Raw genomic sequence first — 18,384 nt, forward strand, 5'->3', positions numbered from 1 at the left:
ACCTGCTGGACTCGTGTCCCGACACCTTCCAGATGATGCCAGGTACTGCTGAGGCTCCTCAGACCAGCAGAGACCTGCACGGCTTTGTTTTCCTGTTTGTTTCTGCTCGTCCTGCTTGTTTTTCCTGTTCTGACTGCTGCGTTGGGTGTCAGGTTGCTTCATTATGAGGAAGCAGAGAAGATCCTAAACATTTCTGGAGAATTAATACACCTCAGAGCTAAAGATTTATCAGGTCCGGAGCTGAAGACACCGTCTGTCCTTTCATGGACGAGCAAATGTCTTCTGTCTTCCCGCGCAGTCATGTCTGGCTGTCCACACGCTGAGGCCCAGCAGCTCTCAGCAGAGACCACACACAGTGGAACAGCAGTCCTCAACTCGCTGTTAATCTTGCTGCGTCACGCACTCGTAAGCATATTTAGACGGGAAAGTACGATCTGTGACTGATGCAGTGAGACCGTTATTAGACAGGAAAGACCTTCGATCAGCCTGAAACATCAGGACAGTGACATCAACAAGAAGCTGGAAACAAATACTTAAATGATTTTTCTGTCTACTATGTCGCATATCTACGTCTGTGCTGGAGGACGTAAACGTGCTTGAATCAAAGCTCAGGTGCTCTGTGACTCCCTGTTTGAGGTGGAGTCGGTCCATCGGTCCCGGCCTGCAGAGGTCGGTCTCTCTGAAGGACCACCAGAATAATCTGAGATGATTAACGAGTTGATTCATTTGTTTTCCTTGTTTTGGACTTTTGTCTCGTCTTTAAGGCTTTAACAGTCGTTTGAATGAAGCCATGCAGGAAGTTTAGACTGTACTCTGCAGTATAAGTACCTCATGAGAGTTACTTTGATGTACCTGTCATCCATCCGTCCGTCCGTCCATTCAGGTAGCTCCTGGATTGGGGTCCCAGGTGAGATTCGGGGCTATGAACAGGCACACAGACTCTATGGGAAGTTGCCGTGGGCGGCGCTCTTCCAGCCGACCATCCGGCTGGCCAGAGAAGGGTTTCCGATGCCTCAGGTCCAGGCTCGATACCTCCCGTACATCGACGCCAACGTGACCCAGTCACTACGGTACCACAGACTCCAACGACACGACTCAGGTCTGACCGGCTGCGTCGCACTGACGGGATGTCTTCTGCCTTTGTGTCCTGCAGGAAGTTGTACTCGGATCAGGACGGGAACTTGCTGAAGATTGGCGACATTGTGAAGTTTGAGAAACTGGCCGACACGTTGGAGGCGATCGCTAATCGCGGGGCAGACGCCTTCTACACCGGCAGAATAGCAGAGGATTTGATCCGTGACGTACAGGAGGCAGGTATTGTCAGACGGCCTTCATCACGCTCTCCTTCTGTCTGCCTCTGTGATCTAATTTCACACCAACAGATCAATCAGCTCCGCGAGGCTCTGCAGCCATCGCGCGCAGGCTCCGGCGCGAGCTGTCCGGATCCATTAAAAGTCTTGATTATGTGGAGCTGAGATGCATTTTGTTCAGCTTTGCTTAGCAGATCCATTTGTTTCAATGTTTCTGCCCAGGAGGGACACTGACGATGGAGGACCTGGCGGCGTACAGAGTCACAGTGACTGATGCGTGGGCTGTTCCTCTGGGAGAGTACCAGATGTACATACCCCCACCCCCCGCAGGAGGCATCATCCTCAGCCTCATCCTCAACATCATGAAAGGTTGCTGCTGCACTCTAAGAGCTGCAGGCCTGATGGTGGCTTTGGTGCCTCATCTTTGCAGCTGGACTGTGGAAATGTTTGTGAAAGGCTTGTCTGTTTGCAGGATATCACCTGGATACAGGCGCTCTGGAGGCTGACCAGAGGACGCTGACCTACCATCACTACGTCGAAGCGTTTAAGTTTGCCAACGGATTGAAGAAACACATCCGCGATCCACAGTTCAGCTCAGAGGAAGTGAGTTTCAGCTGATGTGTGCCTGTGAATAACCTGAGTAAAAGTACTGAAGTGTCGTCAGTGTCGCGTTGTCTCTCACAGATGGCCAAGAAGTTCACGGAGGAAAGCTTCGCAGACCAGATCCGCGGCTTGATCAGCGACGACAAGACTCACGACCCACAGTATTACAACAACGTGAAGCCCGGCGTGGACGGCGTGGGCACCACGCACGTGTCCGTGCTGGCTGAGGACGGCTCGGCGGTGTCCGTCACCAGCACCATCAACCACATGTCAGCGTCTCACGGTGTTTTAGTTAAAGGAGTTTACATTTTCTAACAGCACAGTTTGTCATCTGATTCTGCTTCCTCACAGATTCGGCTCAAAGGTCTTCTCCCCGAGCACCGGAGTCATCCTCAACAACGAGCTGTCCGACTTCTGCGGCAGAGCCGATAACGTGTTTCCTGGTAATCAGCTCAGCGCCACACGTTTCAGTTTCATTAACAATCGTGAATCACAAGAAACACAGATCTGATTTTTCACCATCTCAGAGGACGCTACTGTTCCTTATGTCTCCAGCACTGAGGTGGTGTGTGTGTCAGTGTGGGTCATGTGTGTGCCGATGGGGGGGGTGGGGGGGTACATTTACACACAGTAAATGTACACACTGAATTCCTCTGGTGAATGTTACTGTTGTGTTTATGTGAGCGGACGCGTTCACACACACATCATAAAACGATCTTTCTATAACATAAATGTTCATGACACATTTAAGCTTCCCAGCCTGTAAGTCAGGCAGGAACCAGCTGGTCTGTCTGTCCTCCGCTGAAGCGTCTCAGCAGCTGAGCTGTGGTGCAGGTAAATCCTCATGGCTGAGGTTAGATTCACAGAACATGAAACGTGCCGTTCATGTTCAGGTCCATCAGGTCACGCTGGCACATTTAGCCACACAGGATCATTTTCACGTGCAGCTCCTATAAATAAAAACGTGTAACTTCCTCGAGCGGCGCTGAAATCACACGTCTGCTGATGCGCGGAGGCGATTCGCGTCAGTCAGACATGTCTCATCATTTTCCTCTCATTCTTCTCAGATCGATGCGTCTGGGTTGAAGCAGTCTGTCCTGTCAGTCAAGGCTTTTGTTGTGCTTGCAGGGGAGCAGCCTCCCTCCTCCATGGCCCCCGTTGTGCTCAAGTCTCAGTCGAAGACGCTGGTGATTGGATCGAGCGGCGGGAGCATGATCACGACGGGGCTGGCCTCGGTTCGTATCCAGGGCAATCACGCTAAGTGCTGTTAAGATAAATGGCTGCTGACTAATGCCCCTCGCTGCTGTCGTAGCGAGAGCCGCCTTCACGGGCGTCTTCGCCGTGTCCATAATCCGTTCAGTGATCATCACTTTCCCATCAGGCAGATTGCATTGTGCTGTTGTGTTTCTTCTCCAGGCGCTCATGAACCGCCTTTGGTTTGGAAAGAGCCTGAAGGAGGCGATCGCCGCCCCTGTTGTTTATGTCGACTCTCAAAACGCAGCGAAGTTTGAGCCCAGATTTGATAAGGTAGCTCACTCGCTGCACGTACGGGCTAACACGACGCGTCATGTCTGCTCCTCCTGAGCCTCCTCCTCTCCTCTTTGCTCCTCAGGATGTAATCGAGGCTCTGACAGCTCTGGGACACAAACAGGAAACCGCCAAACATTTCTACAACGTGGTCAACGCCGTGGAGAAGGCGGATGGCTGCGTCTGCGCCGTGTCTGATTCCAGGAAGCTGGGAGAGGCCGCCGGGTACTGAGAGGCGCTGACGGCGGGCGTCGAGCAGGAGGTCACGACCCCTTCCTGCAGCCACAGACCCACGAACGCTGCAGCAGATGATGTTTGTCCTGCTGGAGAAAGACTGAGCGAGGCTCCTCCGCCGAGCGCTCACAGCGGCGAGCGGCGGTTAAACACTGAAGCAGCTGACTGTCACAGTGACGCCGTGGAGTTCACTGTCGGCACAAACAGCTGATCTGAGCCGCCGTCGCTCCTCGTTTGTACATATTTTAGCACTTCTCACTCTTCCTGTTGCTTCTTTCTAATGATGTTAATTCACTGCGTTTCTCACGTCGGCCATGTTAACGTCTGAGCCAGCAGACGCAGCAGGCTGCTTCACGTCTCATCTCTTCATCACTCTTCATGCTGGACTCGTCATCCTCCAATGAGCTGTTTACTGAACACAGACTGGATGAAATATTGATAATATCTGGAATATTCTCACACAGTATGCTCCAGTTTTACGAGCGTCTGCTTTCAGCTGCTCTGCACTGGTTTCCTGTGACGTCACATCTGATTTCAAGGCCCTCGTCCGTAAACAAAGCTCTTCATCTTCATCACTAACTCCCTGGTTTATTATTTGCCTTTAAGAACGCTGCGATCATCTGCTGCTGCTTTGTTGGAGGTTTCCAGAAACTCGGGGCCGCTGTGGATCTCTCTGCTCATAGATATGAAGCAGCTTGCTGAATATCTTTAAAATCAAGCTGAAAACTCTTCAGTTTAACCTTTAACCTGCTGTGACTTCCTGATTCAGGCCTTAAACTTTGGGCTTTGCCTCACACGTATTCTTAAATTACACTTAAATTCTTGTTTTTGACTTGATTTTATGCTTTCTACCTGACCTATTTTTAACTTTATTCTATTACTATTATTCACTCGGTTTTATTTTCCACATTACGTTAATCATTGTCTCTATTTTCATTCCTATTCAATCAAAGTTTTACTGTTATTATCGAGTGGGTTTCATGGCTGTTCTGTGTTTGTGTGTGAAGCACCTGGTTCATGTGATTTCTTTGTTTTAAAGCACTTCGAGCTGCAATTCCTGTGTGAAAGGTTCTATACAATAAAGATTATTATTATTATTACTGCTAGATGACAGCACTATAGTTCCTGAGTTATTAAAGTGCTTTGAGGTGTTTCATCACTCAGACGAGGTACAAGAACTAGAAAACAGTTAAAGGATGAAGAGTTAAAAACACAGATAGCTAAAAAAAATCCCAGGTGAACAAATGTGACACTTAAATTAGACTTTCTGAAGAATCTCAGTCCACTTTGTGCTTTTTAGACTTCTTCGAGTGTATTTAAGTGTACTCAGATGTAAATAAGTGTACTGAAGTGAAAATCAGCATTCATGAGCATTTTCCCGCCTACTGCTCCTACTGCCATTTGCACGAATCCACCACGCACGACACAAAACAACCAATCAGGGCCAGAGGAGCGCCTGAGGGCGTGTCTGACATCTGTCAATCATTACTCACACACGCTGCGAACCGCCCCTCCCTCCGCTCAGTGGAACAGCTCCGTGAGTGGCGTCAGGAGGCTAGTGGAAGCTATGGCGGAGCAACAGCCAATCACAAAGCAGAAACTGCTCATATGGCCGCCGCCAACAGCAGCATGTACAGCTAAGACAACAAATAACCATGAAGCTAACGTGGTGACTGTTACGGTAACTCTGCAGCGCGTACGCTATGTTAGCGACTGTGATGTAGCGGCTGGGCAGAGTTAGCTCGTTTCCGATGCTAACGTTACTGGTTGTCATGGCAGCCGCGCAGACGCTGCAGGGAGGAGGGGTTTGGAGGCGGGGCATGAGTGCAGGGAGGGGGAGGGACGCCTGCTCTCTTCTCCATCTTACTGCTGCAGCTTTAGAGCTGCACGCTAACAGTGTTTCACAAAGGACTTTAAGTACACTTTATTACTATTAAAAGTATTTGTAATTTCATATACTTTTAAAAGTACACTGAAGTAACATCTATAATACACTTACAATAACATAGTACTTTGAAATGTCACTTTAAGTACTGTGAATGAGTAAATTAATTTTACCTTTAAGTAGAGCTTCATGAGATCTGTTCAGAAGAACACTTCTAAAAGTATCTGTCAAAAATACGTTAAGCACAAACAGAACTTAAAATGACTTTTTCATACTTATATTTCTAATACACTGAAGTATACTGCTGCTGGTTACGAGGAAAAGGACAGAAGAAGTAAATCGTGCTTGTAATATGTGAATCTGCTCTAATCTGCGCTGAGCGTGCAGCTTTTGGATGCGGCTCGATCCAACCTGAGCTCGCTGCTGCTGCTTCATTCCTCTGAACAGTCTGTGAGCCTCTCTGCTGTTTTTCATAAATTATTTTTCATCTTTGTGCAGCAGCTGGAGCGAGATAATCAGATCAAACAGTGACTCACACGAACGGGAGAGCGAAGTTTGAGGCACTTTAGGTCTCTGCTCGAAGCCTGCACGGGGAAATCTTTCCTGTTCACATAATAAAGCAGAAGAAAAATGGATTTCTTTTGCTTATTTGACTCAGAATCCAGAGAAATGAATCAATCCTGCAGGGAAAAGGTCAGATTATAAGATCCTGGTGGATTGTGGGTGGGCTGCGGCGCCCTGTCACATGGTATTTGGACCTCGGGGGGTGTGACAGTCACACTGTGCCCTGACCTTATAGGAGCCACCTGTTGCAAATGCCACATTTCCATGTCTGGCAGCAGGAACAAAAAGTTGCCAGGAGAGGATCATGGGTAAGGCCTCGCGGGACGACCACCCTGCCGTCTCCGGGTGTTTCCCTGATGGCGCTCAGACGATGCCAGACGGCGGTCTGAGAGGACGACTGTTACCGGCTAACCTGCATCAAGCTGCGCTTCTGCTCGCCACCCAGATGTTTCAGCTCTTCAAAATAAAACAGGAGTGCTCGGCTTGGTTGGGGTCTTTTATTGGTGGTCAGTGTTTGGCATGAGACAAATACACACAGGCTACAGGGACGAGTCTGACGTCGACACAGGAAACATAAACTACGAAGCCAGTGGACAGCGCTCTCCATCACCACGTGAAACATCTGACATGAAAGGTGTTCGCTAAGCTCTAGTTTACATCACACGTCCTTTGGTTTCCTACAGCAGGAGGTCACTGCACTTAGTTTCATAGTCATTATTAGAATTAGAGTCGGACAAAAGACAAAACACCGAAACAGTAACACAAATACAGCAATAATCAGACATGTTACCGTCACAAACACATTTAACACACACTTAAACATTTATTATATATCAGCTATGGTTCAGCTTCACATCTGTAAATACCTCCAAACACAGACAAACTGAACGTGACGACAAATAATCCCTTAAAGTGCACTGCAGCGTCAGCCTAACGTCACCGTCCTCACATGCTACAGGAGACAGACTCAGACCGGGAGAGGACAGTCATGGCCGAACCCAGGGCCACTGAACGCATCAGGAAATGGAAAGACAACACGTGTGGAGACACACGGCAGTAGGACGGGCAGTTTGGACGCTGCTCAGACACAGTTGGCTGTGGAGTCATAAATGCACTGAAACTACAACAGCTCAGTAATTACAAAGAGGTGAATACCAGCATTTAGACAGGTACAAAAACACTCAGTGACAGCCCCCCATTGTTCAGTCCTACCTGTTGTCTTCTAAGATTGCTTTGTTCACCAAAAGTGCACAAAAATAGCCCGTGGAAACACAACAGAGCCATGTTTTGTGTCCTCATTTACATCTACACAAGGGCTGCGTGGGCATTCACAAGTGGACATTTGGAAAGGGGGGGAAAACGCAAAAAGTCTTGACCTAGCAGTTTTGCCGGCGTCACGTGACGGGTCGTCGGCTGTATAGTCTGTTGAACTTGTGTCATAGCTTTTGTTGAGAGATTAACAGAGAACACACAATGTGGAGCTAGGCCCTGCCTGCCAGAGACAGTCTCAGTCCTGGTAGAGAACCCACAGGGACCCTCTGTTTCCAAACCAACTCCAGTTCCTCTTCAGCTGCCGCCGGGATGCTGCTCCTCCATCCAACCAACTGATCTGAATCTCCTTGGGATTGGCTCTTCAGCTGCCACTATCAGAGAGAGAGAGAGAGAGAGAGAGAGAGCTAGAGAGACAGAGAGAGAGAGAGAGAGAGAGAGAGAGAGAGAGCACCGGTTCATTAACTCTTCCAGCCCCCCTCCAATGAAACCGTACCTTGTTCCCAAGAGCACCATCCACCAACACAGTAAGTCCGCCGTCGTGCCGCCTCGCTGTCATCTTGTGTGGGTTAACTCAGAGATGGTTAGGAATAGCTTGGTAGCCGTGTCGGGACGAGAAGTTCACAATGTGGGCATCGGTCTCCCTCGAGCCTCGGAGGGTGAGCGGGCTCGTGGTGTGAGGGCGAAAGGGCGAAGGAAGTAACGGAGTGCTGCGGGACGACGCTTCAACCGCAGCCGAACAAGCCTCGGAGCGAGCGCCCCATCACCTCTCACAGTAGTGGAGGGTGAAGTCTTTGGAGAGCTGCTTCTCCCCCAGAGCCCACGGCTCCAGCTCGAACTTGTTCCCCATGTCGTCCTCGTCGTCCTCGTCCTCGTCCTCCTCCTCGTAGTGGCTGGGTTCCTCGATGGAGGTCTCCAGGTGGTAGCAGTAGGGCTGGCCCTCCGTGTACTCGTAGATGGTGGGTAAACTGCTCTTCAGGCTGCAGCGCCGGCGCAGAGCCACGAGCAGCGGCTGAGGCATGGTGAAAATATCCACGTTGTTGCCCAGGTCGATCCAGGCCAGGCTGGAGAACATCTTGGGGTCTTTGAGCATCTCGGTGAGGTCTTTGAGGATCGCCAGGGTGAGGCGGTTGCCATTGAGAGCCAGGGTGCTGAGCTTGGGCAGCGAGGCCAGGAGAGGCAGGAGGATCCTCAGGCTGTCGTCCTGGAGCTCCGTGAAGCTGATGTCCACGGCCACCACGCTGTCCCTGTTGTTCTGGAGGTAGAAAGCGACCTGACGGACGTCGCGGGTGGACAGCGGGATGCCGGACAGGTCGACCGAGTCGCTGGACAGCTTCTTCTGCAGGGTCGTCTTCAGACTGCGAAGGGAAAACCAGCGTTTAGACGAGCGCTTGACATGAAAACCAGCACAGTTTTTAACGATGAGTGAGTGAGTGAGTGAGTGAGTGAGTGAGTCCCTGTCTGCGACTTGGGAACCGGCCCTGGTTTTATGTTGTGTTTCCTGTGCTGTGTAAAGCAGGGGGCGGCTGGGCCGGCGTGGAGCGGAAGGCTGACTCCAGCATGGGGATTTACTCGTGTAAACAGAGGAGCCAAAACATCCGAGCGAGCCAGCAGCTTGAGCTTAAAGCTGTGACGGGCGGCAGCACAGAGCTCCTTCCAGCACCCACCGAGCCTCCACAGTTTAAAAGACAAACGGCGACGTCTTTCAGAGGAAGATGAGAGCTGAGCAGAAGACGCCCGGCTGCTGTATTTACAGACCAACGCTGCTCCGTTCACGTCTCATCACCAAAGACGTCAAGTTAGCAAAAGGTTTCCAAACCTCAGACGACTGATTCGAGTGAAATTTGGTAAAAACAACCATCAGTTTTTGTGTGGATGTGATCCAGGACTCATTTAGACATGAGCTCTTATATGCATGATCGTCTGCAGCACTCAGATCTGTGACTTTAGTGAAAGTACAAAAGTTTTAGCATCAAAATAAACTTAAAGTACCAAAAGTAAAAGTACAGAACGACTCGTGTATCAGATCACTGGATGATAACGACTCATGCATTAACGCGCTCAGTCGTGCTGCAGCTGCTAACGATGGAGCTCGTTTTAAGTACTTTGAATATTGCGGAGCGGCTCACTCCTTCATAATGAAGCTGATTTATACTTAGTGTCTCGTAACTAAAGCTATCAAATAAAAGTAATGGAGTAAAAAGGACGATTTCTGCCTCCAGAATGATGTGGAGCAGAAGCATGAAGAAGAAGAAAATGGAAATACTCGAGTAAAAGTATGAATGAACGAATGAACGAATGAATGAATGAATGAATGAATGAATGAATGAATGAATGAATGAATGAATGAGGCATGGTGAGTTCCAGCTGCTCACATTAATAAATGATGACGTCACTGTGACTGCATGTGATTGGTTAACTTGTTAAGGCTCGTTAAGCCACAGTTCCTTCATTTGTGGGCTGTTTCTTGAAGCGTGTGGAATTCATTCATTCATTCATTCATTCATCATAGGATGTTAAACAGATGTTGTTTTTGAAGGTTTGGTGACAGTTACATGAAGAGACAGAGGAACAATGCTGATGTTTCTGGACTCTCAGCGTGCAGATGTCTGCTTCTCCACGCGGTGAGCGAACGCACCATCGAGCCTTCAGAGATCTGATGAACGGCTGAATGTCCTCTGTGGCGTCTGTCGGTGGATGATACATTAACGGACCACGTAAACTCCCCGTAGCTCCGGCAGTTAGCGTGAGAGGAGGTCGTGATCCTGCCTGGCTCAGTGTTTGTCAGAGTGCAGGTTGAACACCTTCAGAGCGCTGCGCTCCCTCTTCTGTCAGCCTGATTTCTGTGTTTGACACCGAGCGTTGAGGTGATTCATGCAGTGTTTTTGGAGGAAGCTTGGTGTGGGAGTGCTGTGAGCAGGACGGCGGCCCGTCCTGCTGCACAAACCTCTGAACAGCTTAAAGCCCTCTCAGGAGGTTGTGTAACAGGCAGGATTTGAGGCTGAATCTGAGCAGTGATGCTCTGATACTTTGGATATTACTTTTCGTGGCAGCTGAAAGCATCATTTCTCCACTCGTGTGGCCTTTTGTTTCCTTTTGTTGGCCTGCTGGCGTCACCTGTGATGCCTGGAAGTGTTTTTCGGTCACGCTGACGGCGTCCTGAGCAGCACCTGGGCTCAGAGGCAGGTGACGGGCTGACGAGCGGGAATGAACATCTTGAATTAGAACATTTGTGTTAATTGAAAAAAACAAAAAGGAGCTCAGAGTCAACTCAAACGCAGCGGAGAGCAGAATTTAATCAGCTGGCGAGCAGAAAATCTGTGATAAAGACGTTTGTCAGTGAGGCTGCTGTATCTTTATCAAAGCGAGCCACCCCCCCTCCCCCTCCCCCTCCTCCTCCTCCTCCTCCTCCTCCTCCTCCTCCTCCCCCTCCTCCCCCTCTTCCTCCTCCTCCTCCCCCTCCATTGTCTGCAGCTGTTTATATGACTGAACCTCGTCTCCTCCAGAGGCACAAACGTCCTGATGGCCTGGCAGAGGCGCCCCTGCAGGTGTGAATGGGTTTCCAGCACACAGCTCCTCCTCTGTCCGTCTTTGTCAGAGACTCATCCTTTAGAGCTCAGGACGGACAAAAAATGGACGTCTGCGGCGTCCTCTTTCATCCTCCCTCCACATCAATCTGATCGGTGTCACTGATAAGTACGAACGCTGGCACAAAGGTTCAGCCTGAAGGCGAGCGGAGAGGCGAGGTGTTCCTGAACGTCTCGTCTGCGTGCTGCTAAACAGCAGAGCTCGTCCGTCTGCACGCACAGAAGTGATGGAACAAACATCCACGACGCAATTAAGTCATTAATTAAACTCAGACCGTATAACGAGGACGACTGTTAAGTGTCCCCACTGAAAGCCTGAGGACGCAGAGCGCCTCCACGTGTGGCTCATCAGTCTCCTGCAGCCACTGATTTAATGTAATGAGGCGGCATTTGAATTCAGTCAGCGTAAATCAAATCACTCTTATGATTTATGGACAGAAATATTCATATTCGGAGGGTTCGCTGGCGGTGGCTGAGAGGAGGCGAAACGCCGTCGAGCAGAAATAAGAAAAGGATCTTTTGAAACGTGCCTGGATGATAACAAACAGCTGTCGTTGGATTTAACTTGAAGCATCCTGCAGGACGTCTCTGCTCCTCGGCTGGTTTCTGCAGAGTCACTGAGAGGAGCAGCCTGACCACATCTGATATCTCTCACACACACACACACACACACACACACACACACACACACACACACACACACACACACACACACACACACACACACACACACACCTCGCAGCTCGCGTTGTGTTCGGCAGTGAGGATGAGGATGATGAAGACAGCAGATGAGCGACGCGGAAGCTAAAAGTGCTGCTAAACGGTCGCCTTGGTTACTCTGCGAGCACTCAGGTGATGAAGAGGAAGGTAACGAGGAGGTCAGATGAGGCTGGAAGGCAGCGGCGTGAGGACCGAGGAAAGGTCAGAGGAGTGGCGGCGATTTCACGCTCGCATGCCATCTTGAGGTGGAGCGTTTCTGGGTCACCGCCTCATCGAGCTTACCCACAAGCACGTTCATGAACTGTGAAAAAAACATCTCCAGCACAACCCAAATCAAGTAGTTAGATAGATTAACAGGATTAGTGCGATTCAGACATTAATTCAGTGCGGCATGCGGGTTGGAAACGTGTGCACGGCACTTCGAGCGAGCGGCGTGCGGCGCTAATGCTGGATAATGACGGGATGAACAATCCAGCGCATTAAAACCACTGAGCTCTCTGTTTCCTCCGAGGACAGAGAAACCTCACACAATGTTGATGATTGTTGCATTTTTGCACAGATGAGGGCAGTTTGCCTGCAGCTCAGCAAAGATGGAAGTTAAAGGGAAGCGAAGTCCACCAAAAACACGATTCAAAGCAGCTCTGAAAGCCAGCGTGGACGAGAAGAAGTCCAGCGTTAAAGCAGAGGACTGACACGCTACAGTCAGCTGACGGTTAGCTTAGCTTAGCATAAAGATGGATACAGGGAGAAACAGCTCGCCTGGCTCTGACTTAAACAGGAAATCTGCCTCCCAGCACCTCTGAAGCTGCACGTGCTACAGTTTGTTTGTTTCATCTGCACAAAAACAAACAACAACAACAACAACAAAGGCAGCACAAAGCTGGACATTTTACGCTTTGCTTTGTGGTGGCAGGCAGATTTTATCACCTTTGCACAGAGCCAGGCTCGCTTCACCCTGTCTTCTAAGCTGAGCTAATGCTAAGCTAAGCTAACTGCCTGCTGCTAGCTGTGGTCCATATTTACTGTGCAGACGTGTGAGTGATATTAATCTCCACTAACTTTCGACTTTTTGTTTCCCAAACTGCTGAACTGTTCCTTTAAAAACACAAACGACTCCACGGGAACACGTGGACCGCCAGGGTCGAGCTGCCCTCTTTCCACCGACAAACGAACTGACGACGCGCTCAGAGGACGCTGAAAATATCACATCGCTCCTATGAAAGCAGAAACAGCTGAATCTGTGAGATGAATCAGGCAGTGAGAGGCCGGCCGGCCTCGTCTCGTCTCCTCTGGCTTTGACAGCCGTTTGTTCTCGAACGCAGCAGCAGGCGAGGCTGTCGGAGCTCGCAGCGTCTTTGTGTTAATATTCTGTTTTAGGGTGGATTTTCGCTTTAATGATTCATGTTGCTCCTGCTGTCTCAGCCAGTGTCAGACCGTCTCTCTGTCTCTCGGCAGGTTTATGAAGCCAACGACATGACTAAGTAAAAAAAGCCCCTTCAGCAGGAGTTTAGCATTTGTGGGTTTCTGATGCTGTCAGCGTCGGTTAAATCTCGCCTGTTGTCATCTGGGCCGAATCAAACGTCAGCGAACACGACAGAGCGGCACGCCACAGCGAGGCGTCTGACCCCGCCAATACGTCCTCTGAGTCTGACACTGACACCTCTGACTGACTGATAACGAACCCGAGCTCGCTTTGTGTCCTCGATCCTCAGATTATTTCATCCTCACAGAACCAAACGCTTCACCTGCATCTCGCCTGCTTCAGAAGAAGCAGTTACAGGAGAGTTCGGACCGGCGGCCCCGCCGGTGACCCGAGCAGCACCGCGCTGTGCTGAGCTGACCCTCTCTTCATCATCTGCACATCAACATCAATTCACTCCTTCATCGAGACGAGTGTAATTGCATCTGAACAAAAGCGTCTTCAGCAAACAGATGGACAAATTTGTTGCTGTGCCGCTTCTGAAGAGAGAAAAGCCAGAAGCAACGCGCCCGCTGCACTCCAAGCCGACGATGATTGACAGCTGCGCTAACCGCGGCGTTCCCGTCAGGTCAGCCCGTGGCCTGCTCTGTCCTACTTCAATGTCAGCTACAGCCATGGAAACGTGCGGCTGGACGTGGAGCCCGGCCGCTCTCTCTGAGCCGAGCTGCAGATTTATTGCGGGCTGGACGTCCGGACAGCAGGGCTTACCAGGCCTGGGATTTCCGTCTGGACATGCTCTGCCTCAGCCACTTGGAGTGCGGGGTCAGGTGGTAGATCAGCTGTCTGCAGATCTTATCTGAAGACTTTATGGTGTCTGCATCCTGTGGACGAGAGCAGAGCGAGTGTTGGAGAACAAAGAGACTCTCAATATGAGGTTTTCTGCTGGTGTGTGCAAAAGGAAACATCATCATCATCTTCATCTATCGAGGCTTTAAATCCTGCAGAGTTTCCTGCTCGACCTGCAGCCTTTATTAGATCTGAAGACAGTCAGGAGTTCTATAAATGCACCAAACGGCAGGAAGAAAATTCAAAAAGCACAAATATCAAGGATTCATATTAAACAGCTTTTCCTATTTCGGGCTGGAGTCACCCTCCTCCTCCTCCTCCTCCTCCTCCTCCTCCTCCTCCTCCTCCTCCTCCTCCTCCTCCTCAGCCTGGGTTTCACTGATCTGAGAACTCATTGCTTAACAAAAGGAAACCATCAGGGAGCGTTTCCTCCGACATGAAGCTTGATCTTTGAGGAGAACAAATCGGGCTGACCTTCTTGGGACACTGCATCTCTCGAGCCAGGCTGAGCAGCAGCTCGTGCGAGATCGGGTCCACCAGGTTGAGGAAGGCGGCGTTTTTGTACAGGATGTCGTTGAGCGAGGTTCCCTCCAACCCGAGATCCTGGCAAAGCAGACGAGAGGCGTCAAAATCAGAGCAACACCAAACCAAAAAACACCCTGCAGTCATTACAGCGAAGCATGAAGCAGCGTGAGCGTGAACCTGAGGAGAGATGCATTAGTGGTGGAGGCAGGGCTCCTGGTGTCAGGGGCGACGCGGCTGCAGACGGAAAGATAAAAGAAGAGTTTGTTTTAAATATTCATTAAAGGAGACAGAAGCTGTTTCATCCACAGGAGCAGAGTGGAGTCTGGAGGGAGTCACAGGGAACGCTGTGTTTTGGCATATATAATCACACCTCCACGGCACCGAGCCACAGCGCATATCCCATCATGCCACAGGACACACTGTTCCACAGGCAGCGCCCGGCTCACATGTGACCTGATGGGAAAAGCTTGTAGATGCACTTCTGGTTGGCGGTCAGGGTCATTTCTCTGTACATGCTGCTTTTCCAAGCATCCAGGAGGAACTGGCTTCCTCCTCTGGCCGTGCTTGACTCGCTCCTCTCACCTCATAAGAACACGCCGGCGGCGCCTTCAGACGTGACATTTCGTGATTAAAGAGTTTGTGCAGCACGTGAACATGTCAACTGACAGCTGTCACGGCAGCTTCCTCCCAAAAAGATCTGGAGCAAAAATAAAGCAGAGCTGCTGAAAACAGCGGCTTTCAGATGACCTTTGGACGTGGTGAGACGAGCAGTCAGCGGCGCAGCCGTGCGAAGTGAACTGTACGACCGGCCTTCATCAACACGTCCATCCTGCAGCTCCTAATGAGGCGAACGGCCATGACAAGCGCTCGTACAGCCCATGAAACTTTAATGAGAGCAGCAAACCTCTGAGACGCGTACATACAGCGCGCACACACATCCTTCTCTGCAACACAATGGGCATTGATTGTAATAGACAGTTTGAGTGGGAGGCTGGCAGCTCCTCTTTTAACGAGGGCAACAGTAAACACAGACTGAACCCAAGGCGGCAGAGACGCTGCTGCTGCTGCCCTTCTGAGAAAGCAGGTGTATAAATATCTCCCGCCTGAGTTCAGACGCCATCAACTGTCACATGCAAGCGCGGCGTGAAGCCACCAATCCTTCCCAGATCTGCAGCACAGCTCAGATCTTTTCATATCTGGAGCAGAGCTCACTGTTACACACCAATTAACTCTGCCGTGAGCTCCTTTTGAATCCACAGGACAGAATCTCGCAGACATCTGCCCGCTTGCAACGCGTCCAGCGAAGATAAAGTAAAGCTTATTTAATGAAAGTGGAGCTCGTTTGGGGGGGCCGCCGTGTCCCCTGCGACGAGGCTGTCATGGAGCCGGGCCGGCCGGTTTATCTCCTCGGCTTGATTAAGGAGGTTCCGCTCTCTCCTGTGCCGAGGCTTCAGAGTAATTAACGCTGGATTGGCCGACAGCTAAAAGACAGAGGAGGGCCTGAGGGCGAGCAAACAAATGAGATCACCAGGGCTGCTGTCACATCTTCGACGCACCTTTCCCCTTTACACGTGTTTTAATGCTGCTCATCCCACCGCAGGTGAGAAGAGGCTTTGACAACAAAGCTGGATTAGGATCCAGCATCATCTGCTCAGCATCGTGGAGCTGGACTCGTTCTGGGTCACAACTATAATGCCTACTTGTAGCTATTGTCACGGTGGAGAGAGGACTGCATCAAACATACGCCAACAAAAGCCTTTAAAACAATCACAACTCCAGCTCTGGCTTGATGCGTTCATGATAGGATCCAGAGGGGTTTACAGATTTTCATCAGCCAAAAGGGCAAAAAAAGAAAAAATCCCTATTCATCGAAAAATTAATAATCCTTCTCTGAAAATCAAAAACGACAAGGTTTTATAGACTGGAGCAACGTGCACAACAGAGCACGAGGAAGACACAAACAGCGTCCAGATTTCCAGTCCTGTGACCTCCTTTCTCCTGTGAGGCTCAATAAAACCTTTTGAAGAGAAGTCATATTTGTATTGTGGAACACACGACTGCAGGGCTCACATGGCTGCTGCTGCTGGAGCACAGACCATTAGAGAGAGAGAGGCATTATGGTTGGAGAGGCACGGGGGGGGGGGGTCACTGTGATGGGAGCCTTAGAGCAGCCAGAGGAGAGGTGAGACTTGGGCCACGCTGGAGGACGGTCCAGGTCTCATCCAGAGATGATGAACTCTGGGATAATGCAGATGCAGAGCATGCAGTCAGAGCATGCAGTCACAGTGTGCAGTCACAGCGTGCAGTCACAGCGTTCAGTTGCAGTATGCAGTCGGAGCGCGCAGTCACAGTGTGCAGTCAGAGCATGCAGTCGCAGCGTGCAGTCAGGGTGTGCAGTCAGAGCATGCAGTCGCAGCGTGCAGTTGCAGCGTGCAGTCGCAGCGTGCAGTCAGGGCGTGCAGTCGCGGCGTGCAGTTGCAGGTTATCCTTCCAAACATGGAGCACGTTCACCCACAGTGAGTGAGGGCTGTGGTGACTCACGCTGTCTGAAGCAGTGTGTCACAGGTACGGCTCTCTGCCAGTGGCCTACTTTCTACAACAACAAACGCTGCTGCAGGAAGTGGCCTGAGCAGAGGCCACGCACGCAGAGCCACAAAAGGGGGCAGGAGGGCTGGGGTCAGAGGTCAGGGTCAGAGCCTGCAGGAGGGGGTGAAGGCACCTGTGGCGCTGCGGAGCACGCGCACCTGCAGCCGCGCACACTCCTGCCTGCTCTCCATCTGTTGCTCTGGGCTGTTTTGAGGCTGCAGGAGCATCATGGGGCTGAAAGCAGCCGTGCTCGCGCTGTGTGTGTACCGGGCTGACCCCCCCGTGCTCAGGCCGAGCTGCGTGCTGCTTCTCTCTTACCTTCCTCAGTAATTTGAGCACGTCGGTCGCCTGCTCGATCCTGCGGTCACGGAGCAGCTTCTGGATCTCTTTGATCCACGCCACCCGCCTCATGTACGGGCTGTGGTTGGTCCTGCGCAGCATCCCCGGCAGCTTGTCTGATTTCAGCATCAGTGCAAACAGAAAGTCCCCGCCGCCCCGGCTGCCCCTGTCGCTCTCCCCGCTGCCGTCTGCGAGCTTGCGTCGCTTTTTGGAGAAATTCTCATTGTCCAGGCTGCTCTGCCTGCTCAGTCTGGAGCCCATGGTATTGTTTTTCTACAGATGCGTTGCGGTTCAGACGATGCACGAAGAGGACAAACCCATGATGAGCCCGGTGGATGCTGCTCGGCGGCTGGTGGAAAACAGCGCCGCGCTGTCTGGCGCTGCGCTGCCGCCTGGCTGTGAGCAGACTGAGGATCCGCTGCAGACCCAAACAATCTCCCCCGACAGTCTAATTTATCACCGCTCTCTCATGCAGCCGTCACACGTCGCCTTTGAGATTTCCCCCCACCGCGGGCTACGTGCGCCTGGCTCGGATGATGAAGATGCTCCGGCTGCTTCATCCTCCGGCGTCCCCGCTTTACGCTGCTGTTTAGGTTTGTGCAACGTGGAGCGTCCGACCAATCCCAGCATCTGGTGGCTGCTGCGCGTCTCGCCTCCCAGGCTTGAAATCCCCCTCCGTGCAGCTACAGGGAGAACAAACGGAAGGATGTCAGCGTCGCTTTAATCTCAGGCGAAGGACGCACATCTGATAAATCTGATGAATCCTCTGAATAACCAGAAATATCCCAAAGTTTCGGTTTGGTTTTGAGCTCTGAGGCTGTGATCCGCAGGAGGCTCCACATTTATCCCTCAGAAGAAAGTTTTTTGATGCGTGCTTTGCCACTGGCCCGACACAAACGTGAGATCCTCTGTCCGACAGTCCTGCTGTCAGTCAGTCGTTGCACGTCCTGTCACATCCTGTCTGCTTAC

At 51.0% G+C, this 18,384-nt stretch overlaps 2 protein-coding genes across 2 annotated transcripts in view; one reads left to right on the top strand and one right to left on the bottom strand.

Annotated features, from left to right (window-relative positions):
* The window catches only part of ggt5a (gamma-glutamyltransferase 5a), a 5,547-nt gene extending 762 nt beyond the window's left edge, over window positions 1-4,785 (top strand). Inside the window, exons 3-12 of the mRNA XM_070965458.1 lie at window positions 1-42; window positions 884-1,070; window positions 1,154-1,314; window positions 1,533-1,679; window positions 1,783-1,913; window positions 1,995-2,182; window positions 2,265-2,356; window positions 3,042-3,148; window positions 3,330-3,440; window positions 3,526-4,785. The exon at window positions 1-42 is cut by the window's left edge and continues 54 nt beyond it. Of these exons, the coding sequence (XP_070821559.1) occupies window positions 1-42; window positions 884-1,070; window positions 1,154-1,314; window positions 1,533-1,679; window positions 1,783-1,913; window positions 1,995-2,182; window positions 2,265-2,356; window positions 3,042-3,148; window positions 3,330-3,440; window positions 3,526-3,672 (1,313 nt within the window). The 3' untranslated portion in view covers window positions 3,673-4,785. The remainder of the gene's footprint in view (window positions 43-883; window positions 1,071-1,153; window positions 1,315-1,532; window positions 1,680-1,782; window positions 1,914-1,994; window positions 2,183-2,264; window positions 2,357-3,041; window positions 3,149-3,329; window positions 3,441-3,525) is intronic.
* A 1,821-nt stretch (window positions 4,786-6,606) lies between these two features.
* On the bottom strand, window positions 6,607-18,384 carry lrrc75ba (leucine rich repeat containing 75Ba). Its single transcript, XM_070965447.1, has 4 exons — window positions 17,395-18,384; window positions 14,440-14,568; window positions 13,888-14,000; window positions 6,607-8,750 (listed from the first exon to the last, which is right to left on the bottom strand). Exons 1-4 carry the CDS (start codon window positions 17,674-17,676, stop codon window positions 8,156-8,158), a joined length of 1,119 nt encoding a protein of 372 aa, XP_070821548.1. The 5' UTR covers window positions 17,677-18,384; the 3' UTR covers window positions 6,607-8,155.

Source organism: Chaetodon trifascialis, chromosome 6 (genome assembly GCF_039877785.1).
Source record: "Chaetodon trifascialis isolate fChaTrf1 chromosome 6, fChaTrf1.hap1, whole genome shotgun sequence".
Taxonomy (NCBI): Eukaryota; Metazoa; Chordata; class Actinopteri; order Chaetodontiformes; family Chaetodontidae; genus Chaetodon; species Chaetodon trifascialis.